This window comes from Phyllostomus discolor, chromosome 2, assembly GCF_004126475.2.
Source record: "Phyllostomus discolor isolate MPI-MPIP mPhyDis1 chromosome 2, mPhyDis1.pri.v3, whole genome shotgun sequence".
NCBI lineage: Eukaryota > Metazoa > Chordata > Mammalia > Chiroptera > Phyllostomidae > Phyllostomus > Phyllostomus discolor.
In genome coordinates this window covers 57,594,847-57,621,188 of record NC_040904.2, presented here as the reverse complement: position 1 = coordinate 57,621,188, position 26,342 = coordinate 57,594,847, and the positions used below count along the sequence as shown (strand labels likewise).

The window sequence follows — 26,342 nt, the reverse complement described above, 5'->3', positions numbered from 1 at the left end:
TGAGATTTAAGAATCTTTAATAAGGTACGAAAGGTTACCAAACAGTTCTGGAAACTAAAGTGTACATAACGAGTTCTTCTAGCCATAAATATTGAATAGCTGTAACATGAATAAACCGGCCCTTTACATGCGGATAAATATGGAAACTAGGAATTATATACATTATGTGGTTGTATCTTTTGCCAAAAGCAACTGACAGTTATAGTTTATATCTTTTTTAATATCACTTTACATAAACAAATGGAACAGTTTTGACACGCAGATCCAGGCTCCTACTATACGAAATCTTGACAGAACGTGAAACAACATTTTACTGCACTAAAGTACTTAGACTTTGGGACGAAATGTTTGCACTTTATACAAAAAAAACACATTAATACCAATAATATTCTGTTAGGTCGACGTGGAGACTGTAATCGTACAAAGTAATTCACATTTTGGTACACATTTACTAGAACATTCTTGCCATTCAGTACAAACAGTTGGCTTTTGGCCGCCCACCCTTCCCCCAACCCCGCCCTCCCGGCCCCTCCCCCCCAATGCAAAGACCACAACGCCACGATCCCACCCGCCCGTTCCAACTGAGATATAACTATTTACAGAATCCAACAGTACAGTTTTAAGCTAATAATTCTGTATTTACAAGAATGCAAAGAAGAAAAAAAGAAAGCCGAAGCCCAGAGAGCCTGTTCCAATTCTGATGAGGAGCTGGCCTACCGGGTTGGCAGCATTTGGTCAGGCGGCCGCCTTCTCCCCGACCCCCATCCCGCCCCTTGGCTACCAAGCCTCTGCCAAAAGGGGGGAAAAAAGGAAAAAGAAGGGGAAATTAAAGGTCTGGTGCTTTATCTCTTACTCGGTCCTGGGTCTACCGGCAGGTTCAAAAAAATAGTATTGCGGGATGGGGGAGCTGTTTTGATTCGCAGGGTTCTTTCAGTAATATTTTGCATACGTGTGTTCAGTCTCTTAAATAGGTTTTTGATCGGCGTTTTGTTTCTGATTTTAAACGTACCATTCATTAAAATTGGAAGAGAGCGCGCTGTGGCCTGCTGTGTGGTGGACCGCGGACGAGGAGGGCGACAGGGAGCTGGTGGTCGGGTTGTCTGTGGAGGGAGACACGATGGTGGGCGGCGTGGAGGACTCGTAGCCCGAGCTGGCTGCCGGCGAAGGCTGCGAGCCCTGCGAGGAGGATTCGTGGACCTGCGGGAATAAAGTCGAGTTTTTAAGGAGATAAAGACCCGGAGCAGCAGCCGCCCAGGACCCGTGAAGGCAGCGCGCCGCCTCTCCGGGGAGCCCTGCAACCCCTCGACCTCCGCGGAGGCCTCGCTCGCGGGACTTGACTTGGGCTGGGTCGTCCTGCCCCGGCCGGCAGAGGCAGTTCTCCAGAGAGCGATAGTGACCTAGGGGCTCCCAAAAGAAAACCAAACCTGCGAAGGAGGTGACTGAATTTGAGGCTAGAGCAGCAGATGTCCCCGCACCCCACCTCGCAGCCGCTGCTTTGCTCGCTCAGATCTGCGGGCAAGACCCCAACTCTTCTGCCAACGCTGCCAGCCACAAGGGCGACACATTCGGACGTGTCCTCCAGCTGGCGCAGCCCTAGCTCCCGGTCTGGGCCAGATTCAAATTCAGTCGCTGCCTCTGATCGAGTGTTCACTTTCTTTTTGCTTTTCTTATTAAATAAAACATTTAGAACGGTCTGGGGTCCTCCCACCCTCTTTTCTACCCCCGCCCTCTCTGCCCAGCCCCTCACCGCAGCGTGGAACCGATGCCTCTCAGCCTCCACCGGCTCCTGCCACCTCCCGGCTGCCACTCGCTGCCGGTCCTGGCCGAGGAGCAGAGTGGGCTCCTGGCGCGAAGGCGGGTGGCAGGAGCTGGGCGATTACCTTCATGTGTTTGCGCAGCGAGCTGGGGTGCGTGTAGGATTTATCGCACATCTTGCAGAGATAGGGCTTGTCGCTGGTGTGCACGTGCATGTGCTTCTTGCGGTCGCTGCTATTGGCAAAACGTCGGTCGCAGCCCTCGAACTCGCACTTGAAGGGCTTCTCCCCTGGCGTGAAAAGTGAGAAAGAGACAGGACTGATTAAAACAAGACCTGTGGTTGCATTTTTTTTTCATGTAAACAAATGAAAAAAATTAAAAAGGTTGCAAGCTCAAACACCCGGATCTTCAGTAAAGTCATATATATGCAGTAGATTTATAAATATCTTAATTATTTTTAACTACTAATCCAATTAAGTCTATATTTTATTATTGTTGCCGCTGCTATTATTATTATTATTATTATTATTCCTGTTAGATTTTTATTTTATTTTTTTAAGATCCCTTAGCACTAGCAGGTTTTTCTGCTGGTGGCTATCCAAAGGACTTCGGGAGCCAGCACCTACCTTTTGGTTTCTAATTTGCACATTCCGGGCTGATTCTCCTGCTGTTTTGCTCTTCCCTCCTCCCCCAAAACCCCTCTCTGACGCTCCGCACCCCCTCCTCGCCTCCCCCACCCTACACTTTACACACACATTTTATAATGTAATCTCGGCCCAGAGCTCGGCGCCGCAAATTCTTCCCTGACTGCGACGATAAACCCAAAGATCCATATGCGGTTGTCAGAAATCACCCGGGAAAATCAGAACAGGGAAGCAGACCTGATCCCAGCGTTGTTGGAGTAGCGGGCCCAGGATGGCCTGCCTGACCCAGACTACAGTCATGAGCTCTCCGCCAACTTTTCTTTTAACTGTTCCCGACCAGTTTCTATTTTAAAGGCCGATGTAAAGGATTCGGAGTTTTGAAAACCACCTCATAGGATTTAATTGGCCAAAAAAAAAAAGAAAGAAAGAAAGAAAGAAAGAAAGAAAGAAAAAGACATCTTTGCCTTTCTTCGACACTCCCAACTCCTCAAGACTGCTCACAAACAGGTTACTACTAAAACTGGACTATTTAAATATGCACAAGCCTCCAAAAGCCTCCTCTGGTCCGCCTTGTTTGTTTTCTCCACTTCCTTTCTCCTTTCTGTCTCTCTGGTTTTGTTTCTTTCTTGTGCCCCTTCACCCGATCTCCTCCAATTTCCTCAGTTCTTTCCTTTGGGAAAGACTTCACTAAGGTGCACAGAGGGGGACGTGGGCAGGAAGCAAATGTTTAGATTTAGATTTGTCTGCAGCTGGAGCTGCGGAGGCCGCCTCCGCCGCCGCCGCGGCTGCCTGCGCCTCCGGGAATAAGCCACCTCCCCCGGCTTCGTGCACGCCAAGCCTCTGCAAACCCGGTGTGTCTCTTGGCTCTCCCGGCCTTTTATATTCCTCCTTTAAAGGTCTATATTCCCGGATCCTCCCTGTGCGCTCCTTTTATGCTTTTTCATAATTTAAGCACGAAACTAAAAATCTGCGTAACTTCCGCTGCCTACCGGCTGGAACCTAACTCCCAGACCCAACCGAGGCCCGATTTTCGCGCCCCAACCACTGACTTTTGGATTTAGGGTCTTATGTCCGGGATGCATAGGGAGACGGGGGCGGGGGGTCAAGGACAGAGGTTTCCGTACCTGTGTGCGTCCTTTTGTGGATCTTTAAGTTCTCCGAACGCGCGAAGACCTTGCCACATCCTGGGAAGGGGCAGGGGAAGGGCTTCTCGCCCGTGTGTACGCGGATATGGTTGACCAGTTTGTATTTGGCTTTGAAGGGCTTGCCCTCGCGTGGACATTCCTCCCAGAAGCAGATGTGGTTACTCTGCTCAGGTCCACCGACGTGCTCCACGGTGACATGCGTGACTAGCTCATGCATGGTGCTGAAAGTTTTGTTGCAGGACTTTTTGGGGTTGGCCAGCTGCTCCGGCTCGATCCACTTGCAGATAAGCTCCTGCTTGATGGGTTGGCGCATGTAACGGAAGAAGGCGCCAGCGCCGTGATGCGCGGCCATGTTCACGTTCATGGGCCCGTAGCCGTGCAGCTGCGGCGCGGCATAGTGCTCCGAACGCGGGCTTGTCACCTGGCCGTACTGCTCGGGCCGCGGATACATGTCCCCCGAGAAGCCAAGCCTCATCTGCCCGTTCACCACGTTGGGCGACGCGTGGCCCGCCGCCTGCTCGTGAAGGCCAGGGAAGAGGAGGTGGCCCGCGGCGTCCGTGTGGCTGTGTGGGCCCCCGAAACCCCCGGCCGAAGCAGCGAACAGGCTGTGCTGAGCGCTGGCTGCTGCCGCCGCGTCGCCAAAGCCCCGGTTGCGGAACAGAAAATCCCGCGTGGAGTTGAAGGCAGCGCTCGAATAGGAGCCGACGTGGCCCGGGTGGTGGTGATGGCCAAGGGCTGCGGCCGCCGCGTAGCCGGGCGCCTGAGACGTGAAGGCCGTCTGGCCGGCTGAAGCCAGCTCGTGCGAGCTGGGGTTGAGCTTGAAGGCTCCCATGCCGTCGGCGAACGGGTTGATGCCCAGGCCTACGTCGCGCTCGGACACGTCGCCCGCGGAGTGGTGGCGGGATGCTCCAAAGGTGGTCACGCCGATTGCAGGGTACTGGGGGCCGGCGTCCAGGAGCATCGTGGCTGCTCCGGGCGAGCCCCGGCCTCCCCCGCCCCCCCCACCCTCGCCCGCCGAGAAGGGAAAAGCAGGAGGAGGAGGAATGGGAGGCGGAGGAAGAGGAGGAAGAAGATGAGGAGGGAGGAGGAGTCGACCCACCTCGCGAAGTCCTAGCCCGCAGGCAGCTGCGCTGCGCGCTGGGGAGCCCGCCTGGCCGAGCGCGGGGAAGCCGGACGGCTGCGGGCCGCGAGCAAGGCGGGCTGTGCCCGCCTAGCAGACCCTGCCGGCCGGGCTTGCACTTTCTCGCCGCTCAGTCTTTGCCGAGAGTACCCCGCGTCAAAGCTGCCCAGGGAAAACCATGGAGCATCTCAGCCCCCCCAAAAAACTTCCTCCCGGATTTGTAGCATAGAGGAATGTGAGCGCAGGAGCCGCAACTGCTCGCTCTCTCTCCGCCTCGCGCCGTACGCCCCTCCTCACTTCTCCACTAGCCCCTCGCTCTTTCTTTTCTCTCAGGCTCGCCTCTCTCGCTCCTTCACTCTCCTTTTTCCCCTCTGCTTTTTGCCAAAAAAATAATAATAATAAAATAATAATAATGAAAAGGGGGGAGCTAAAAAGCAAGAAAGAAAAAGCCAAAGAAAAGGCTCAAATCATGCACAATATTGTCTTTTGCGGTTTATCTTCCTGGGGAGAAACTTTCACCTCCTCAGCCGGGCGGTGAGCGCGAGACTGATAGCAGCAATCATTCCTGCAGATAAATGAATTGAAAGGAAGACACCGTCCCCCCCTTGATGAATGGGAGCAGGGGGAGGTGTCACGTGCTGCTGACGAGGGCGCCGATTGGTGCGCCCGCACTCCCCCCTGCCCGCAGCCGCCGCGCCAACTGAGGGCGCGCCGAGGCGCCGCGCGCAGTTCATTGGCCCGCCCGCCTCATCAATCCCAGGTATTGTAAAGCACTTGACATCCTCTTTTGACAAACCCGGCTGCCAGGAGTAGCAACTTTTTTTTTTTGGCCAAAAAAAAATTTTCTCCCTCTTCTCATGGAAAAAAAAATCTTTTTTTGCTACGTTCCATTTTCATCTCTCAGTCACATACGTTTTCTCTCTCTCCTTATCCCTCTTCCTCCTCCTCTGTCTCTCTGTCTCTCTCTACGTGTCCGAGTCTCTCTCTGTCTCTCTCTCTGTCTCCGTCTCTGTCTCTGTCTCTCTCTCTCTCTGTCTCTCTCTTTCTCTCTGTCTGTCTTATATCTATCTTGTCCTTCCTCAAACCTGCTCTTGCGGAGCGGTTAGCGACTTCGGGCGTCCAGGAGTGCAGGAGGCGGGGATGGGGTTGGTAAACACAGCTAAGACACTTCCAGAATGTCCCGATTCAGCAACTTTCTTTTCTTTGGTTCTCCCCTCTCCGCACCCCCCCCCCCTTCAAGGGCTGCAAAGGAGGCTTTTGTTATTTGCTCCTTTTGAAGTTTTCCTCCCTCTTGCCTCGTCCCCCTCCTGTTTATAATTTAAGATCTCGGAACACATGGACACTCCGCTCTCTCTTTTCTCGAAATGAGATTCCTCAGGATAACCAATGGCCTTGATTTTCTTATTTTTATCAAATCAATCAGGTTTCCTGCATCCATCCTATCCCCCATTCCCAAATAAGCACAGGTAGATGAGAGCTCTTAACTTTCCAGGTTATTGGGGTGTTTATTTTTTAAATGGCAAATTGGAAACACTGTTGCTGATTTTCCTTTTTTCCTCTCCTGTGTTATTCTTCTCTTTTCTCCCTTTTCCCTAGTCTCCCTCGTCTGCCCCCAATGACCCTCTCCTTCTGCACTCCTGTTCCCAACCGGGGCCCCTTTCATTCAGGTAAAACTGTAAATTTCCCAAAGCGCCATTGTTCTTCAGGACTGTCCAAAGCTCCCTAGAAATCCCGAATACTTTTTTAGCATTTAAATCCCCGATAGATAGAACCAATGTAAATTTTGTGACATTCAAACCTTTTTTAGTTCACAAATCAGTCACCCTTGTCACAGTTATTGAAATTCCGCAACTCGCCACACCAGGACGGTGGAAAAAGCGGGCGCGGTCTTTGTTGCCGACCAGGCTTTTGATCGCCAGGGAAAATTTACTTACCTTCAGATGAGTGAGCAGAAAAAGAAATAACACTCCCTTTGATTTAGTTAGGAAAATGCAGACATTTGGATTCAGTGCAAACATACAACACTCGCTTGTTTTCGCGATGCGGCCCTCGATTAACCTGTCTTTGCCCAGCGCAAAGTCTATTCAACAACTGCGCGTAGTTGCTTTTTGTCCCGTCCACAAAGAGCCATTGACCATATATTAAAATGATTGTTGAAAGGTAGAAGAGTATGGCACTTAAAAGCAGGGGAAAAAAATCCGTGACTCAATCAATTAAGGCGAGTAACATTTATGCATTTCAAAAAATGCACACGGATGCGGGGGTTTGGGGGGGATAAAGGTTGCATTTCTCCGCAGCTCTGTTTAAAACCCAGCAGCCCGGCCTGAGGGTTTAGTCCAAGTGTCTGCATATTCATTAGGTCTAATTATTTTCTAGTAAGGAAAACACAAAAAGCCAAGAGTCGGAATCCTTCAATTTGCCCTTTGTTTCTAACTTCATTTGGCTTATTTGCAGCTGAATTGGAGCCCTAAACTCTTTTCGCAGACAAAGAAACCTCAACTCATCCTTTCACAGGCAGCCCAGTTAAAAAACTCACCAGTGGTTGGAAGAGAGGAAAATGAAAATGAATTTGTTTTGCCCGGTCGCCCGCCTTAGCTAGCTGCACAGGCTGGAGGAAGGCAGGATCGGAGCTGGCGGCTCTTAGCCTTTCTGGTTTTCTGGTCTTTTCATCAACTAGACTTTTGCCTGGGGTTGGCGAACTGAGCTTCCCTTCTCTAGGCTCTCCCAGATCAAAACTCGACTTGTGTATCTGGGGTGGTTTCCCCATGTCTGAAAGGACCTGGGGGAGCATTTGTGCTTGTGCTGGGAAAGAGACATTGAAGCAAGGAAAAAAAAAATCAAATGTTCTGTTCCTAGCAACAAGTCGGAGTGCAGCAGCCAAGCATTCCCCACCAACTTTGGACCAGGGATGGGGAATGATAGAAAAGGGCTCAGGCTTGAGGGGTGGTTTAAAAAAAATTTACACACTTTGAGTAGCTTTGATATATCTTTTTTTGAACTAAGTGTTTTCTACTGCCTACAAGGGGAGGTTGGATCTTTACTCCAATGCAGTTATAAAAACCTTATCTGCTAGAAGTTTTCTCTAGAGGCTGTACTGCTCTCACTAGGGAGAACAAATATTGAACCCACCTCTCCTCCCTCTCAAAAAAAAAAAAAAAAAAAAAAAAAAACAAGGGAGGGAACATGAGGGGGAAGGGTAGCCATTGGGAGGGAAAGAGGAAAAAATAATTCTTCAAAAAAGAAAAGTCAGTCTTCTCCTCTCCAGTCCGTGAAAAATCCAATGGGGACATTGACAAGAGAGTATTTTTAGGAAAAGAGTCCAAATATTCAGGGTACGAGTGAATGCGTGGGGAGGGGGGAAAAGTTGTGGGTTGTAGAAGTTATCAAGTGGGATTTGCGGCGCTCTCTGCAGGAAACCAAAGCGGCTCCAGTTCAAAGCCACATGCACCAACGTGACATATAAGCCATTAAAATATCATCCTGACGGCTCATTTCTGCTTCATCATACATTCCCTAACTGCTTCCCGAAAGCTGGAAAAAGAGAAATGAAGGATGACTGCCTCACTGGAACCACAAAAGACAGGCTTGGAGGGGTGTATGGTCCCCCCTCAGCCACCCCAAAGTGATGTGCAGAAATGAGGCGATCCCAGCAACAGGTGGAGCGAGGTAAGTGCGTGAGTCCACGGGGCAGACAGGACTTGTACCCTCAGCAGTTGGCTAACAAGCTCCCTTATCGGGACCACTGGCACCCAAACCCCACTGGGGGAGAGGCCCATCTAGACTTTTTCCCCTGATCCCCTCCCTCTTTAGCCCCCCAACCGTGGATATTGGCCCCACCCCAGTGACAGGGAGGGGAGGAGGGGGCTCTTCTGCCTGGGGGCAGCGATGGGGATGAGTCCATTCCTTCTCCCCAGGAGAGGGGGGCAAGGGGAACGAATGGAGCTTCCACTAGCAAGGAGACCCAGAGCAGCTGGTTGCGGGTCCGCCCTCCCTACCTCATCTCCTTGTAAATTGCCCGGGTGTCCCACCGTGAGCACGGGAATGGGAGTAGTGGCCCTGAACTTCCCTCGCGCAGAGTAAGCGGGCCCGAGAAGGCAGCTTCTCTGCTTTGCCCCTGGGAGGATGGCTGGAGGAACTCGGCTTCTCCTCCCCAGGGTCAAAGAAGCCAAGTTAGCCTGGCTGGCAGAAAGATGATGGAACTTCTCCGCCCCAAAGTGACCGCGGATGCTGGCTGGGTCAGCCGCGAGGCTGGATCCTTGCCCTCGCTGTTCCCGGTCCTGCCTCAGGACGCTGACTGCTGAGATCCGCTCTCTGCGCGCCGCCTGCCGGGTTTGGGACTTGGCTTTCTTTCTCTCAAGTGCAAACGAAGGCTAGGACTAGTTCTCCTGGGAGCAGGCCACAGCCACCTATGATCCTGGGCACTGCCCTAGACAACGCGGGACACTGTAAATTACAGGAAAGGAGGCCCGAACGGGGTCGGCTGTGAAAACCAGGACTACATCAAAGCCTTGACGGGGAAAGCTTGGGGTTGATGAATTGTCCATGGGGACGGTTGGGACCTAGCTAGATCTTAGGAATGGAGAAGGGGAGCTGGAAGTTGCACCTTGGCTGGCACCATCTGCCAGGAAAACCCTTTGGATTTCAAGGTCCTATTTCTCCTCCCTTGGGGAGAAAATTTCCGACTGCACTGGCAGCACAGCAATCCACAGGGAGGTACCACCTTCCCTTCCTCCATCTAGCCGTGGGCAGATTGGGAGGGGGGGCGGTGGTTCCAAGGGATAGTTAAATATTCAGGCTGGTGCTTCAGGCGACTAATACAAACTCTACTGTGGACACAGGGAAGTCGCCTAGCCTTCAGCCCGGGGCTGAGGAAACCCGAGATCTTCCCTCTAGGAAACAGAAGAATAAGAAAAGGCCGCCACAAGACCCATCCTCGCACCCCAACTTCCTGGTATTGGAGAGCCTGGTAGAGGGGAGACAGGGAGGTGCGGGGTGCAGCTGACAAAGGTGGGGAGACCTTTTGGCTTTGGCTTTGGAGCTCCTGGGCCGTCTACAAGGGCACCTGCTCTGCGTCCACATCTGCTGAGCTGTGGAGGACAGGGGAGCATGGCTGCTTCTTGGGAGAGCCTGCAGGTCAATCAGTGTGGAGCAGCATTGAAGGTTTGGGGACTAGATTGCTTAGCTTGAGAAGCAGGCTGCAGGTGACCTCAGACCTTGAATAAGCCACACATGCTAAGGTAAACCCACAATATGCAGCCTCTGTGTTTCACAAGAAAAACTGTGCCTTTGCATGTACCCACTGGCCTACCTTCTTGGCTTTCCACCAGCATGATTAATTTACTTGGGCTTGCTGGGACCTCTTCCTCCTCTCAAGGTATGGAAAAGCAGGGAGATTCTAATAAATCTCCAGATTGTGTTCCTGACTGTTGATTCAGTGGCTGGGGCTGGTGTGAGAAGACAAGTCAGGAGTCATTGGAGGGATAATCAAGCCTAGCATTTTCAAGGCTTTTAAATTCTTACAGTGGTGGAGATCTCAGGTCTAGAGGCCCAGGGTCTGCTCCCAATTCACTCACTCCTTCTTCAATGGGATGAGTAGCTTGCTAAGTAGGGTCGGAGTATGAACCAAAGGAGAAGATATTTACCCTTGATCCCTGCTCTGACTGGTGATGGAGCTGTTACAGAGAGCAGCTTAAGGTTCCAGTTGCCTGCCTGAAGTCTAGCCACTGCAACACTTGTTTGCATGCCTGTGGGTTTGTAATGCACAAAAGACTGCAGGACCTGGGAATGGAAGTGATACGGGCCTCTTAAATGCAGGGTTTGGGCAGCATTGTGGGTGGACAGAACTCTCCAGGGAAATTCACACCCATTTTCTTCAGAAGCAAAAAGTAAATTCTATTAGTTCCAACCAACCAGGACATTTTTCACACCAGATATGCTACCATGAGGAAATTTTAGAGTAAAGGCACCCAGCATGCCACTCTTTGTAAGAATGTAAAGTTGAGCCTCCTTTCTCTCCTGATTTGTGCGGGAAGAAGCTTAATACCTTTGGGGATGAGTGCCTTTTGATTAAAGAGAATTGAAAATAAATAAAACCCTTTGGGAACCGGTGAGTCTACACCCTTACCCCAGCCCCTAGATCCAGCCCCTACCCCTCAGGCTTAGATCTAGAAAAGAAGGGAGAGAAAAGGGTGAAAACACCAAACTATCTCAAGCCTGGTTTGGGGGTTGAGAGAAAGAGATCTTTGAACATAGAGAACTGGAAAGTCTTTGAGATAGCAGAGCACCGCTTGGATTTAGCCTGTGGTTCAACAAGTTAAACAACTGCCTGTTCTGTGGGCTGGAGTGTCAAGACAAGCAGACCTCCTCATTGACAGAGGGCTAGCTGTGTTTGTCCAGCCTGAGACCTTTTCAATGACTGTTTGTCTTTCTAGGCCAAATTGAGGGCTGGGGCTGGGTGGATTGCCTGTGTTTTGCTGCTCTGATGCCTTTCCTCTCCTGACAGATGCAGAGGTCGCTGGGGTGGGTTTCAGGCTTTAAGATGGCCAAAGCCTCGGTGGTTCTATTAGCAAAGTGAATCTGATAAAGTATGTAAATATCTTGAGGGGAGGGGTCAGGTTTTTTCTGACTTTCTTTAATAAGAAATGAGACAGCCAGGGCCAGATGATAGAAATGATAACCACCCCACCCCCCCAATCTGGGGAATTTTATATTAACTTTGAAAAATCAAGCAGTGATGAATTCTGGAGGAAGAAGCCATGTAAGGGATTCCATACCACCAGGGTAGAACAGGATCTAGACATTTGCAAAGAAATTCCTTTACTCCCAGTTTCAATAGTTACAACACAATTTTTAATCGGCTAACCTCCCAGCCTTTCCCATTACATCTCACTAAATTCCATAAACTGAAAAAAAAAATGAAGGCTTCTCATAAAATAAATTCAAATTCTAAAAGTTAGAGATGTTTGAACACTGACTGACCGAAAGGGTGCTTAATTCTACATGTAAGGGAGATCAATACATGTGTTTTAGATTAAAATCTTATTGGGAGATTATGACTTTACTATTTTTTTATCATCAATGATACATTGTTTTGCAATAAATAAGAGGAGATCTCTCTCCCTCTCTCCATTTTTTAATGCCAAATTTGAAAATGTTCAAAGACAGACTGAAAGACTCCTCAAATCAACACTTTCTTTCACTCACACATGCAGGCCACAAAATTTTGTCATACAAACATGTATAAAATTATTCACCTAGTGACTGACCCTCTTTTTTTCCCTAATAGGCTCAAAGTAAGAAAATGAGATACAAGACTTCTCTGGTGATGAGGAAACGATTAAGACTTTACCGAAATGCTCTGAAAGAGTCAAGTAAGTTATAATCTTATTTTGAATTTTGCTTTGCTGAAGGTACTTTTTTTTTAAGTAGGAAGTTTGGTTTTATCTTTTGCTTATGTTGGTTGTGAGTTTAGGGATGTTTCTTGAGTTCAAATGAAACTTCGAACAACACCTTGGTGTTTCATGCTTTTGCACACAAATCAGCTACTCAACATCCCACCAGCATCTGACTAACCTCCCTCAATGCCTACTCATCTGGACATTCTAGAATTAATATTTGATGACTCTCTCATTGAAACAACCACCCTTGACCTTCTGCAGTTCCACTGTCACATTATTCTATGACATATTCATCTTGAATTCATTTCCAGACGATTTGATTGGAATGAGGTTTGACATGTATTGGCTTCCATGAAAGAAGCAGACTTTGATCTTGGTGATGGGGTTTACATGATATGCATCATCTTTACCAGGGACACCAGCCTTCTGCAATGTGGTGGTGATGACATTCCCACAATGTGGTGTCTGAACAGGGAGTGACTGACAGCCGCTTGGTCAGGAATGCCTTCATTGTGAACAATTTAATTTAATATTCCATTTAGAATAAGCATATGATTTAGGGTTGGGTGTTTCCCCTTCCAGGCATATAGTTTTCCCCATTTCAACCACACCACCAGCTGGCGGTTGCCCCCAAGATGCTTCTTTGTTGATAGGAAAAGCAACCTTCTTAACAAAAGTTAAATGACAACTCAGGAAATGGCTCTCTTCTATTATTTTGGGTTGATTTGATGGCAGAATTCCCAAGAGAAATGTGGTTATAATGTAAATTCAGTTATTTTAGTTCCTCAATGCTGTTCTGAAAGATCTTTTAGTCATGCTTTTAATCTTTTGCTAAAAGATGTTTTATAGAACCATTGCTTGAAAATTAAATTCTATCCAAGTATATTTTCTTGCATATTCAGTTCCATCAATGATGACCCAAACCCAAACTTGCATACCAAAGGGAAGGAATGTCTTCCAAATTCTGATAGATCTCATCTTCTTTGTACAATCTGGGCCTGGACATACAGTGGCTCCTAGGATCTTAAGTTATTATTTTCCCATAAGAATAGAGACAAACTCTCACTGTAGAATTCCTGAAGTCTGTCTGTGAATAGCTTATGAAGAGATTTGGCCCTCGTTTTTGGATGGTAACCTGGTCAGAAACAAGAGGGGGAGAGGTTGAACAAGTCACTGCAGATCTAGATACAGAACATTCATACAAAATGGCTTATGCTTGGCCAGGCTCTGTGCAATTCTCAGCTAATAGAATACTGGTTCACACATAACCTGAAACAGATCATCATTATTTAGCATTGTTTAAAAGAACAAAATTGAAAAATAGCCCAGTTATGGTTCTGAAATTTACCCCATTTCTTTCCTTTCCAAGGGAGAAGTCAGGCATTTTTCTCATTTAAGCCACTGATGTGAGGAGTTCTGGCAGATGGTAGCATCATCAAATGTCATATGTCTACACAACAGGACTAGAAAATCAGTTTAGTTTATGCTGTTGCATTGGCCTGACTGGGACAAACAAGGGTAGTGAGGGCATGATTCTGGGCACTGGGGGGATGTTTAGGATCTGTTGGTGAAATGTTTTTCAAACAGGTACCCAAGAAAGCCTCCAGAGCTTCTTTGACCTCTGCTGAAAGATCTCTGGACTGAAGAATGTCTTTTTAAAATGCAAATCAAGCTGGAAAGTAGACTGAATAATGCTGTAAACTCCAAAATTGTTAGGAAAAGAATGTTCCAGCCAAGCATTTGATATTGGGAGTAAGTGTGATGAGATAACTTTCTGAAAGAAAAATTCTGATGACCACTGAGGGGGATACTACTCCTCAGCCTGCCCAATAAATAGTCAGTGAAACCTGAACTCCTTGATACCTGAGCACTGGGAAACTAAAAGGAGTGTGTATAAAAACTAAAATATGCCTCCCTGGCATTGGTGCCCCACCTGTCTTTTGTGGTTAGCTGGATACTGCTTTAGTGGTACTTTCAGAGATAAGCCTTGAAGACCCTTATGCAATCATGCAAAGTTCCCTGTTTATAAATATTAGTGGGTAAAATTAATTTTTTTCCTGCCTGTCTCTGTCCCTTGGGAAATGTCCCTGCTAGAGAATGTCTGGTCCCATTCTATGTTTAGCCAACCAAGGAGTGAACCTTGTGGCTCCGAGAAACTTGCAAGGATCAGGCAATCTCACTGACCTGCAGGTTGACTGACCCCTGACTACTCAAGAAGCATCAACCCAGGATGAGTCCAGATGTTTTCAGTGCTTCAAGAGAAGGCTGCATCTGGGAGGGAGTTCCATGGGGCCAGGTAACTGTTGGTGAATTTGGCTGAATCAGATGTATCTACCCTTTTGCTGTTGGCACAGAAAACCGTACACATGTTCAAAGTTTTTCAGGGTAAAGTTATTAAAAGGGAGCCTGTAGTGTACTAACAGTTCCTGTGTATAAAACCCCTGTTTCTTATCCCTAGAGTCCACAGACTCAATGCTTAGAATTCAAGGACTCTGCAAATTTGAATGAGGGAAAAAAGCATCTTTATTTTCACCACCTTTTAATGGAAAGTAATCACTTTATTCTATTACAAATGTGGGCAACAAACACAGTAATATAAAAATTCACTAGATTTACCAGGGTCCCAAAAGGATATACAGACTAAAATGACTTAAATGTCTTTGTTCTGTAGAGTTATTCAAAGATTTTGATGCAGGTGGGGTCAAGGTGTTTATATGAAGAGATACATACTTGTGTAAATCAGATTTTTAATGGAAGTCAAAGTGGAGGGTGAGTTTGACAAACATCTAAACAGTAGGTTGTCTATCAGCTAAGTTCAGGTGGGAAATAAAATATTTTAATTGCTGAGCTGCTGCAGATGCGCCCTGTGCTGAAGCCTGAGTGCTGCAGGAGGAGATGACTAAGCTCTGTGTTAAGGGATGCTTAGGGGAAACAGCTGGCCACGGGGTCCCAGGGAGGAACACACACGTTTGGGTCTTTGGTTTTGATCTTTGTTATTTTTGGAGCCCTGCATGGGTTCAGCCCCCACTGGCCTAGAAAACTGCATCATTCAACAGACACCTGAACAGTGGGGAGCCTTGAAACCACTCACTGACATTAAGAACACCTCGCAAGAGGTAGAGATCACACCTGACCCGGCTTAGAGGAAAGAAAAACAGGGCAGGTGACCAAAGAGAGGAGGGGCCTATAGGCTGAGGGGTGAATCCCAAAAAGTGAGAGTGTGGGAGAGGGTGAAGGCCAGGAAAGCAGACAAATCCTCAAAGTGTAGTCTCAATACTGCTGTGGGAGCCCTTGGTTTCCAGAACAGACCAGGACTGGGTTGTCAAATGCTCTCCTTCAACTTTTTTTTTTTATGTTAACACAGTGTCTATTGGGTAGCATTGCCTAAGCTCTTCTGGCTAGAGCAGCAGAAAGACCTGCACTTGTCGAAGCCAGGGGAAGCTGTTGTGAAAGTTAATCACTCACCAAAATGCGCTCCAAAGGGGAACAATGCATTAGGTGAAGAAAATCTCAAAGAACCTGCCAGCCATTATAAATTAGTTCATTACGTTTTAAAAAAGAAATATTTATTCACTGACCATGATCCGTATGAGAATAGTCCTTGCTGCTGACAATGGGTGGGGCAGCTGGATAAACCCTGAGCCCAAGTTCCCTGCAATCTGTCCAAACTTTTCACCTTTACTAAGGGTTCAAGATCTTTTACTCAACCATTTAAACTTCTCTTAAAAAAACTTTTCTCTGAGTTGGGGTGCTTTCAATAGCCAGCAGGGAAGCCCAAATACTTAGGTTGGCATTTTTGGCTGGAGACAAAGGCAAGAGTCGAGGCCAGCAGGCCTTCAAATTGCCAGGCAATATAGGCGGCCCTAGAGGGTCGGCACAAATAAAGGATTCATCCCTCCTAGCCACACAGGGCTGGGCCAGAACTGAACTTTCTTTCCCACCTGCCACCGCCCCCCCCCCCCCCCCCCCGGCCCACGCCAAGACTGTGGAACTTGAAGCTAGGGAGTGCATCTGCCATAGGAGGGCATGGACCCTCAGTCCCTCTTTACAGCCTAGGTCCAGAGTGGCGTCCACTCTGCTTAGAGCCCTGAAAGCAAACAGGAAGAAGGCAGAGACTCTGGACACGGGCAACAAGTGGCAGGGGTTGAGAGTGTAAGTGGCCCCTAAGTCCCCTTTCCCAAAGGCTCTGTCTGGCGGAAGGGTCTACAGAATTCAAGACCTGACAGAAAGTGACAGGGAAGTGAGGAAAAGTTCCTTCTTGCTACCCTCCCCTTTGTTTCTTTGGCCAGTCCGCCCACGGTTCTGTGTGGTTTGTGGCTGGGACGATTCTTAGCTCCTATCTGGAGGTCTGTGTGGGTTTGAAGTCAGGCTCTGCAGGTCATCACCTCCTCTGGCCCACTCCTGGCTCTGGTCAGGGCAGGATTTTTGGGTTCAAACCTCCGTGAGAGCGCTAGGCACCGGGGGGGGGGGGGGGGGGGGAGGCACCACCAAGGCTAAGCAGATAAAAGGAGTGGGAAGGGGAAGGGGGAGGAGGAAGGGAGAAGAAAGGATACAAGTTGGAAGGCGTGGTGTGGTCTGGGCTTTGCGAGAGGGGTGAGTGTGTCTGTGTTTGAGAAAGAGATAGAGTGAAAGAGAAGGGAAGAGAGAAAGAGATACTTCGGAGAAGAAAATAAAATTAAGCTCAAAGGGTGCTAGCCTAGGAGCTCTTTTGCTTCCGAGCTCCTGTGCTGCAGCGATCTTTTCTCCCTGCCCCTTGGACAAACCGCTGAAACCTGCCCAGTGCGCCAGGTGGCCGGATGCTGCCCATCAGCCCAGGGAAGGCTGGGTGCACTCGGGCTGCCCCGAGGAGGTGTGCAGAGAAACACTCCTCCCCAAAGTCGTGGAGAATGGAGGCATAATCAAGACCCACTCACTTCCAACAGCAGACCCACCCAGCTTTAGGCAGCGGAGGGGGAGGAGGCTCGGGGGACCGAAAAGCGTCCGTACTCGGGTCAGAGCGCATGAGCAGTAGAAGCAATACATGCTGTGGGGCGAAGGAGGGCGAGGCTGGAGGAGGAGCAGGAGTTGTGTGTGTGTGTGTGTGTGTGTGTGTGTGTGCGCGCGCGCGCGCGCGTTTGTGTCCGAGTGCGGCGAGACCTGTCATCGCTGACGTCGGGCCGGGCGGCAGGCCAATGGGCGACCTAGACGATTGTTCCTCTCCGCGGGCCCCGGCAGCAGCCCGAATCTCCATTCACGCCCTCACGCGCCCCGCTGCTGCCTCTGTAGTGTACGGGTTTCAAGTAGGCTTTAAAGACCGAGAGAGGGGGTTGGGGGGAAGTCACAATTCAAAACTTGAGGGGGGGGGGCGGAAACTTCGCAGAAGCTTTTCGTGGTTGTTCTTTCCCCTCCACACTGTCAGGTGATGGTGGCCTGAACTGGCCGACGTGGAGAGCTCCGGGGAGTGTGAGCCCCGATGCAGCAGGCCGCCCACTCCCAGCGGAGCTGGGCGCTGAAATTAGTATATATGGCCCAGGCGCTTCAGCACTATCACCACCAAGTACAACATCCCCACTGCCCTCAGCCCCACTACCACTCGGAGCTCTGGGACCCCGAGCGCCCCAGAGAATTGGTCGCCGAAGTAGGCTTGGCGAGCCGGTCGGACCTCCCTGGAGCAGAGCCCGGGGACTCCCAACAGCCCTCAGACTCAGCGCTGCACGCCCCACCGTCCTTTTCACTTGCTGTGCCGCCACCATCTATCCCTCTCAGGTTTATGGAGCGCCAGGGGGCTCTACCCAACAGCCACCCAGCCCAGCCTCAGCGGAGGCGCTCAGCCTCGCGCGGTCTACCCAGTTTGCTGTCGCCGCTGTTTGGCTCCAGGTCTCCGCGCTGAAGGCAGGGGCCGTGGTGCGGCTGGGCTGGGCCTGCCCCCCGGGGCCAGGTGGAACGCTCAGCTCTTGCTCCCGGTTCTCACTCTCGCTGTTTGTCTCGACAACAGGTAGTAGCTTCGGACACCATGGCCCCCAGCTTGGTGCAGCCTCCAGCCCCTCGGTGTTCCCTGGCCTTCAAGAACAGCCTCCCCAGGCCTCCTCCAGCAGCACTTTGAACGGACTCCTGCGTCTGGGGCTCCCCGGAGAAATGTACGCGCGGCCCGAACCCTTCGCGCCGGGACCCGTGGCCCGCAGCGATGCCCTGGCCGCTGCAGCGGCCCTGCACAGCTACGGGAGCATGAACCTGACCGTGAACCTCGCAGCACCCCATGGTCCCGGCGCCTTCTTCCGCTACATGCGCCAGCCCATCAAACAGGAGCTCATCTGCAAGTGGCTGGCTGCGGAGGGCCCCGCGCCCCGACTCCTCTGCTCCAAAACTTTCAGCACCATGCACGAGCTGGTCACGCACGTCACAGTGGAGCACGTCGGCGGCCCGGAGCAGGCCAACCACATCTGCTTCTGGGAGGAGTGTCCGCGCCAGGGCAAGCCCTTTAAAGCCAAATACAAACTTGTAAATCACATCCGCGTGCATACGGGCGAGAAGCCCTTTCCCTGTCCTTTCCCGGGGTGTGGGAAGGTCTTTGCTAGATCAGAAAATCTCAAAATACACAAAAGAACTCACACAGGTCAGTATTCGGTACTATCTCAGGCGAATCCTCTGGGGAAGCAGGCGGCCTCTTCCGGGACCTCGGGCTGGATTTCCTCAAGTTCCACCAGAGGAGAGGGGGGATATTTTGGTGTTTCCATAAGCCAAGTTCATAAAAAATTAATTACACCCTTCTATTAGAGTCACAGAAGTCCTCAAAGCTGATAGTGAGGAGGATAATACGGGATTTCTGCTCTGGGGAGCGAGGGTGAACGTGCTTGGGTCTCTGGGTGTGCAAATGTGTGCTTGCTACTGGTTGAGTTTGATTTTAAGGTATTTAAAATAGCACTGTTTCCCAAAGTCTTAAAGACATAGGAGCAATTTAACTTTTTCCTGGTTTCTTTGGCGAGCACTCCTCCAGCCTAACAACCTGACCACCACCTGAACTGAGTCATCCGGCCCTAGGCGCCTTCTTTAGGATTTGGGGTCCATGGCTGCCTTTGGCCCTGTTTTGGAGTCTTGATGACTCGACACTTGGGACCTTTGAGAACCTCTCCCTTCTGCATTAGCAGAGATCCAAGGAGACTCATCGCCCTAAATGTCATTTACCGAGCTGTTAAGTGAAATGGGGACATGTGTCAACCACATCTGTTAGTTCTAGTTAACAGAAAGAAAAGGAGCCAGGGCAAGAGCCTGCAAAGTTGAACTTCTCCGGCCAGAAGCATCTCTAATTAATGCGATTGCAGGGAGAAAGTTTTCACACTTCCCAGAACAGACTGTGAAGTTACATTAATTAGTTTAGCAGCCAGATGTTTGTACTCTACTTAGCTAGGATTTTCTTGCTCCCTCCCACCCCAAGTTTGAGCAACATCTTCCCTCCCCTGTTTGTTTTTGTGCGTTTGTTTTGTTTGTTTTGTTTTTGCAGTGGGGTGGGTGAACTGGGGGTGAGGTAAGGGGACCGTTGTTCTAGCCTAATGCCCCACTTCTACTCTCTGGACTCAGCTTTACTCACCTCTATTATTAGTGAAAATTGTTGGTAATTATTAGAACCAAAAAAAGCTCCCTCAGGCTGGCAATGCCTGGGAAAGAAGCTTGCGAAATCCCGCATTCTGCTACAAACCCTGCCATCTTGGGGAAGGTCGGTGGCCAGGACCCAGGCACACGCGGAGGCCAGACCAAAGTCCACGTTTAGTCAGTCTCCCACTTTATTTCCGAGCATGTCTGGAAGCGTATTGTTTCCCGGAGCTGTTTCCAGGATGCCTCCCCTTCCCGAGCACTTTCCTCTCCTGCCCCCCACCTCAAAGTTTCGTGGGGGGAGGGGAGAGGCGGGAAGAGGCGAGGAACTGATCACCGCCCACAGGCCGGCTTCTCTGCAAGCCGGCGTTCCACGCCGCGAAGGTAGACACGCTGTCCTAAGCCAGAGAAGGAACTCATTTTTAATGACAGGGGAGTTTTAAACAAACAAACTTGTACTGCTCTTTGCCGGCCTACTGTTTGAAGTCCGTGAAGCAGAAAATGGTTAAATTCTTAGTGCAATCGACCTACAGCAGAGAAGCAAGTTCAGTGTGCCCGGGCTGGCTCAGGCTTACTTCTATTCAGGACAGAATTTTAACTACGTCTTTTCCACTGGCAGTCCTGATTCATTATCGCTGCAGTTAAAAAAAAATCTGCAGTCTCTCTTGGTCTACTCAGGCGTTTCTCTCAACCCCCCTCCTAAATAATGAAAAGTTGGGGGGGGGGGAGAAAACCAACAAAATGTTTCTCAAATGGCAATAGACCTCACTACAAATTATTCATGAAGACAGTTCTCGATTCAACAGGAAAATAATTGCCTTTTCAAATATTAATGGCGTTTCATTTCCTCGAATCGCGGAAGTGGCGAAGAGGAGCTGAAGATTTCTCGGGAGTTAAAATCCTTCCGGATCCGAATCCCGGGCCGGGCGGGCTCGCCCGGCGGCGGTCGCTGCAGCCCTGGAACAATGGTGCCGCCGCGCGCTCGGGCCCGCGGCCCTGCACCCCGCGCCCCGAGCCCTTCCCGGCCCCCGCGCTGCGGCCTCGCCCCTCCACCGAGGCGGCGGACAGAGCGAGAGGCAGGGCTGGGGGTCCGAGGTAGAGCAGAGACCGCGCGGGGGCGGGGACGACCCGGTTCAGCCACTAGCGCGGGAATATGGCGCCAGCGCGTTGCCCCGCCGCCGCAGCCACCGAACTTTGTCCGGCAGGACCCGCTCGGGGCTGGGAAGGGGCCTCTCTCCGTAGCTAGGCTTCTGGGAGGAGACCGCGGGCCTTCCGCCGCTCAGCCCCAAGCCCAGGGTGCTCGGGTCACTCCGCAGGGGCCAGGACTCCCTCGGCCTCCCCACAGGCACCGGCGGGGCTCGGGGCCCAGACGTGGCGAAAGGGAGCGAGCGGAAGGCGGTGCCGGGGGCGGAGGTTCAGGGCCAGTGTGGACCGGGCGCCTCCAGCCACTGGGGGAGGCCGCGAGGCCGCTGGGGCGCAGCCTCCCTTGGCCTCCCAGGGGTCCCGGAACTTCCAGGCCGCCCAAATTACCTTCCGTGCCCGGCCTTTTTCCGCCTCTACTCCTCGTCTGGGACGAAATTACTGTTTCTGTTTTACGTGAATGTACAACGAGGCACTCACAAGATGGGATAAGTGTGTGTGTGTGGCGGGGAGTGGGGGGAGCACAATCAACCTTAAATTCCAGTCCTCCTCTGTCTTCGTAGCAAATCTTATTTTCCTTGGCAGGCCCTGAAATGCATGGTTCTTGTAAGATTTTAGAAAGAAAAGAAAAAAGGAGGAAGAAAAGTTTTAGTTTGGCAGACAGTAACAGGGATTAGAGGGACGAAGACGAGGGGTCAATAGAGACACTGATTTACTTTGCTTGCTTATTTATTTATTTCTTGAATAAACCTGTACCGGCGTCCCAGAAACAGCAGGTTCCAGCACTGCTCGGTGCGCCGCTGCACTAGAACTAGTCCTGCAGGAGGAGGGCGCAGCGACCCACTCACAAACCTCTGCTGCAAAGAGGCGAGGGTTGTGCGCAAACCTCTGGCTGAACCTGAGCGTAGGCGAGGATAGGGAACAGGGGCTTTGTTTGTGCAAACCTGTCCCCAGAGCTCCTGTCTTTCCTGGAAGTCATGGAGAAGCCACCACAAAGGCAACAGTTCTCCAGCCGTGTACCTTTCTCCTCAGCCAGAAGCGCCGGGCGACATCCAGTTGTTTAAAGTGCCTGGACACTTCCTCCCCTCCATCCCGCCACATCTGCAGCTCCAGCCGGGACCCGGGCTTCCGGGCTCTCGAGGTTCTTTCCTCCCCAACACGCCTGCGGAACCAGCCGGCGCTGAGCTTCCGGATGGGAGCTGGGTCGTCGGCCAGTGTTTCCACCCTAACGTGCGCTCGCGCCTTCCCGCGGCTCTGCAGAGCATCGCATCAGGAGTGGCGTCCCTCGCGGGGCTACACTGCCTGTCCGCTGGCCCTCGGTCCGTGGGGACGCGCCTGACCTGGCTGCAGCAGCTGCTCTCACACCGAAGCCGCCTTGCTCGTGCGGTTGCGTGATACATTGCGGAGCAAGCTCGTCCGGGCGGATCCTGCCGCGCGGGCCTCTTCACTGAGGCTGGCGAGGCCGGACTCCCGGGTGTGGTGGCCTGCGGTGGGGGTGGGGGTGGGGGGGCAGTCAACCTCTTAGGCAGTGGGGACTGGGAGAGCTGGCTGCTCGCGGTAGCGTCTCCAGGAGGCCGCTGGAGCAGCATAATAAAATAGTATTCGTGGCGCTCATAGGTAGCGGGATCCCGGACGGTTCAGGCAAGATTTGAAGAATGCTGCTAAATGTTTGCCCTCAGGGGGTCGAAGGGAAGGGGGAGGAGGCTCCATTTCCCGTAAAAATCGCCTCTGAAGTGAATCATTGCTCAGAATACCCTTTTCTACTGCAAGAATCCACATTATGTACATGCCGTGTGCATCGGCTGCGCATCCTTAAATCATTCCATCACCTTGTCGTTTACGAAAAACCTTCTTTAGGAAACAGTTTTTGGCTAGGAGTAGGGTATGTGTGGGGTGGACCCGTGGGCAGGAAATAGACGTTTGGCTGGAACAACTTTAAACTGAGCAGATGAGAGCCCTCAGTCAACTCTGTTCTCTGGGCAGACGAGCTTCTGCCTCCGAGTGGAGAAAATTTGGAGGAAAACCATTGAAATAGATCGGAATTTTTCAGGGTGAAAACTCAACTAAGATGGAGTCTTTCTCGCTCCTCCTCCATATCCTCCCCCAGACCCAGGCGGGAGAGGGGGAGGGGGAGAGGTCTGCAGGAGGCCGCACAGGAGGCGCCCTCCGCGCCTTGAAGGGGGTGCCTGGCTCGAGGAGCCAAACACAAAGGTTTCTGAAAATCTTTACTGGTTCTTTACCACGTAATGGAGGAGAAATCTGGGGAGGTTTGTGAGGCCGAGCCGGGCCACGGCTCCCACGCACTAATGTCTCTGCGTTGCCTCCACCAGGGGAGAAGCCCTTCAGGTGCGAGTTCGAGGGCTGCGAGCGGCGCTTCGCCAACAGCAGCGACCGCAAGAAGCACTCGCACGTGCACACGAGCGACAAGCCATACACGTGCAAAGTGCGCGGCTGCGACAAGTGCTACACGCACCCCAGCTCACTTCGTAAACACATGAAAGTGCACGGGCGCTCACCGCCGCCTCCGAGCTCTGGTTTCGACTCGGCCACGACATCCACCTTGGTGTCTCCTTCCTCGGACTTCGGCCGTGAACTCCCGGTGGCCTCCTCGGTGGCGGCGGCGGCCCGTGGCGCGGAACTGAGCGAATGGTACGTGTGCCAAGGCGCAGGCTGGGTCACGACTGCCTGAGCCGCTTCCCCAAGCCATGCGCCAGCACCTGGCCCTGCCGCTGCCGCCGCCGCCTCTAGTGTTAGGGCTGCTGCTGTGGTTGCTGCTCTGAGCACACTGAGTGCTAGTCTAGGCCCGGTCCTTGAGGTTTGAAGAGAAGGTGAGGAAGGAAGGAAGGAAGGAAGGAAGGAAGGTCTGTCAGAGCTAATAGAGCTCATTGAAGATGCTGGTTGGTAAATGTCCATTATTTTAAAATGTGGATATGATACTCATATTTACATTTTAAATGTGGTTCTACAATCACACCCAGTACCCCCCCCCCCACAGGCACTGTCATGACTAGTGTTGGGATAAAGACGGGCAGAAAGAAAAATATATATTAGGAGAGTTTATGTGCAATCGTGGAAATTTCAGGTGGCAAACCTAAGACCACAAAGTCCTTGTGGTTCAGAGGATGGGAACTGTTTTCCTTGAGGCTTGGGCCGCTGGGATTGCCACGCCCTCACTCCTCTCCCAGCTCCCAGTTGGACCCTGGTCCGAAGTTCGGATCACTTATATCTAACCTCCTATTTCCTTCCTCTTTTGCTTCCTTACAACTCCCCATCTCCCAGCTATCCTTTGAAACAAAAATACACAAGTTTCAGATTCAAATATTTCCAGTTACTTCTGTAAAGGAGAAAAGAATGTGTCAGCATCGCCCTTTGAGTTCACATGCCTTTGCCCATGAACTGGCCCAAGCGTACAGATACGTCAGACTACTTGTCCACTTGCTTCCTGTATACATTACGAACTTGGGGTAGGAGGTGGAAATACAGACAAAAGAGTGCTAGAGGGGCTTTAAGATTCAAGGCTCTGGGGCTTCCCCAGACCAATCACCCTCCCTTCACTTTCCACCCTTGTCCATTCTCTGCCTGTGGAATCTTGTGGCTCCCTGGGGTGGAGTGCAGTGAGCCGATGACGTCACTGATTCAAGGTCTCCACTGCGAAGGGATCCGACCAAGTCCACAGTGTCTGGATAAATCGTGTCGATTCTGTGATGGTCAAAAATCGCACAATGTTGCTCTTATTTTTTTTTCAAGGGTGAAGAAGGGGGTTAAGAGATGAACTGCAATAATAAATGTTGTAAAGGCAAACACCTAATGGGTCTAGATTCTATGTGTATTTTATGTGCTGGGTTCTCAGTCCCCAGAAAGAGAACCAGATATTGGGGGCAGGGGAGATGAAAGTCTTTGCCGTTGTTGCCAAAAATGAAAAATTGGAGCCTATGTTCCAGTCTGCCACCTTTGGGGAGGATGAGGCTTCCCAGAAATACTTGTTGAAATTTAGAGGAATAAGGAAAGAAAAAGAAGGGGGAGGGGGAGTCCTGAGCAGACCCATCCCAGTCCCCTAAGAATTTGGATATAAATAGGGTTATGATATTCTCACCTAGGGGGAGCCCCTAAACAGCTTACTTTTAAAAGTTGAGCCCAGGAAGCCAGTCCTGGCCTGGCCACTCTGCTGGATTTTCTACTCTCTCCTCTTCAGATACATTAGACAATTCTCACTCCTGCCCAACAGCCCCACGGTTACATCAGATAAATAATTTCCCGATTGTAATGGGATTCTTTTCATTGTCCCTTAAAAAAATATCCCCAGTACATCCTTAGTGTCCTTGTGGAAGGGGGACTACAACCCCCTCTTTGCCCCACTACAACTGGACTCAGCAACTGCCTGGTCAAGGGCTGAGTGGACAGCAAACCTTGGTCTCCACCAATGTGCAGAGGGCATCTGGGGAATTTGCATCTTCTGACGATGTTTAAAAATTATCCCATCCCCACACTGGATTTGTTTCTTTCTCTTCTATTTCTACACCCTACTTTTCTTTCCACTCCCATCCAAAACAATAAAATGAAATAAAAATGTTTAGTCGATCACTAATCACCTTTAATTTTTCATTTGCTTGTTACAGATGTCCACCTCCTTGCTCGCAAGGTAATCTGGCCCAGCGCAGCTGAGAGCCCGCATCTCACGCTTGCGACATCAAAGGGCCCGCGCACAAAGCAATGTTTCTTCGCCACGGTGCATCTTCATGGTAAGTTAGGATTTCTATGGCAATGGGCAAGTCGCACTGAAATCCTGAAAGGCCGAGCCTGGAGCCCGTCCAGGCTTTTCATTAAGGACATAATATTTACGTCTAACAGGCCTTTTTTCTTGTGTATACAAGTATATATTTTTGTTTGACGCGGACTAAATCATTTTCATTTAATTTCCGGTAAACAAAACCCACGCGAATGGGCACTTGTTCCCGATCATAATAAAAATGGATAATAATGTGAGGGAAGAAAAAGGGCGCTTGAATTGCCGCTCAGCCCCCTTTGTTTCTGCTTTCTGCGGTGATCAGAGGGCGCATTTGGGTTTGATGGCGAGTTTCTAAAGGCGAGGAAATGGTTTGTAAGAGGGAAAGAAAAGGAGAAAGGTCTAATCAAGCTCGGGTTGTTCAAAGAGTTGGGTTTTGGGGTTGAAAGTGTGAGTTTGACGGTGCATCAGCATGCCGCGTTAGGCTCGCCATGGAAATGCGCGCGGGGAGCGGCCGCTTCAAAGGCGGCACACTTCACTGCAGACACTCTATTAAGATACATTCGCACTGACCTTTGCTTTCACGCCATTTAATACTGTCACTATGTTCTCCAGTGTATACTTCCCCCGTAGGACCTGCCTCACCGATGTTTAGGGGTTCCTCCTCTCCTGCATGTTAATGGAGGTGGGCGATTTGGTCCCAGGGACGACTGCAGGAAAGGGAGGAGCCGGACTCAACATACTTTGGCTGCTCCTCAAAGAGGCTGCAAGGTCAGGAGCAAATAACTTTAGGGTAACCTCAGAAGCTGAACAAATGAGCATCCCCAGCTCATTCTGTGCAAAGCACCTCTC

The 26,342-nt window shown here is 50.7% G+C and overlaps 2 protein-coding genes across 6 annotated transcripts; one reads left to right on the top strand and one right to left on the bottom strand.

Moving 5' to 3' along the window:
* ZIC1 (Zic family member 1) lies at nucleotides 1-15,804 on the bottom strand. Its single transcript, XM_028504679.2, has 5 exons — nucleotides 15,794-15,804; nucleotides 7,794-7,798; nucleotides 3,524-4,992; nucleotides 1,881-2,044; nucleotides 1-1,197 (listed from the first exon to the last, which is right to left on the bottom strand). The coding sequence occupies exons 3-5, from the start codon at nucleotides 4,503-4,505 to the stop codon at nucleotides 1,000-1,002; spliced, it is 1,344 nt and encodes a 447-aa protein (XP_028360480.1). The 5' UTR covers nucleotides 4,506-4,992; nucleotides 7,794-7,798; nucleotides 15,794-15,804; the 3' UTR covers nucleotides 1-999.
* Nucleotides 7,813-24,522, top strand: ZIC4 (Zic family member 4). Of its 5 annotated transcripts, none has more exons than XM_036017888.1 (4): nucleotides 7,813-8,330; nucleotides 11,950-12,034; nucleotides 18,036-18,653; nucleotides 23,098-24,522. In XM_036017888.1, the coding sequence occupies exons 2-4, from the start codon at nucleotides 11,965-11,967 to the stop codon at nucleotides 23,454-23,456; spliced, it is 1,047 nt and encodes a 348-aa protein (XP_035873781.1). In that variant the 5' UTR covers nucleotides 7,813-8,330; nucleotides 11,950-11,964; the 3' UTR covers nucleotides 23,457-24,522. The 5 variants fall into 5 exon arrangements, with proteins under 5 accessions (XP_035873781.1, XP_035873782.1, XP_035873784.1 ...); XM_036017889.1 differs by having other exon boundaries at nucleotides 8,819-12,034; XM_036017892.1 differs by lacking the exon at nucleotides 7,813-8,330 and adding an exon at nucleotides 9,458-9,615.
* The last annotated feature ends 1,820 nt before the right edge of the window (nucleotides 24,523-26,342 follow it).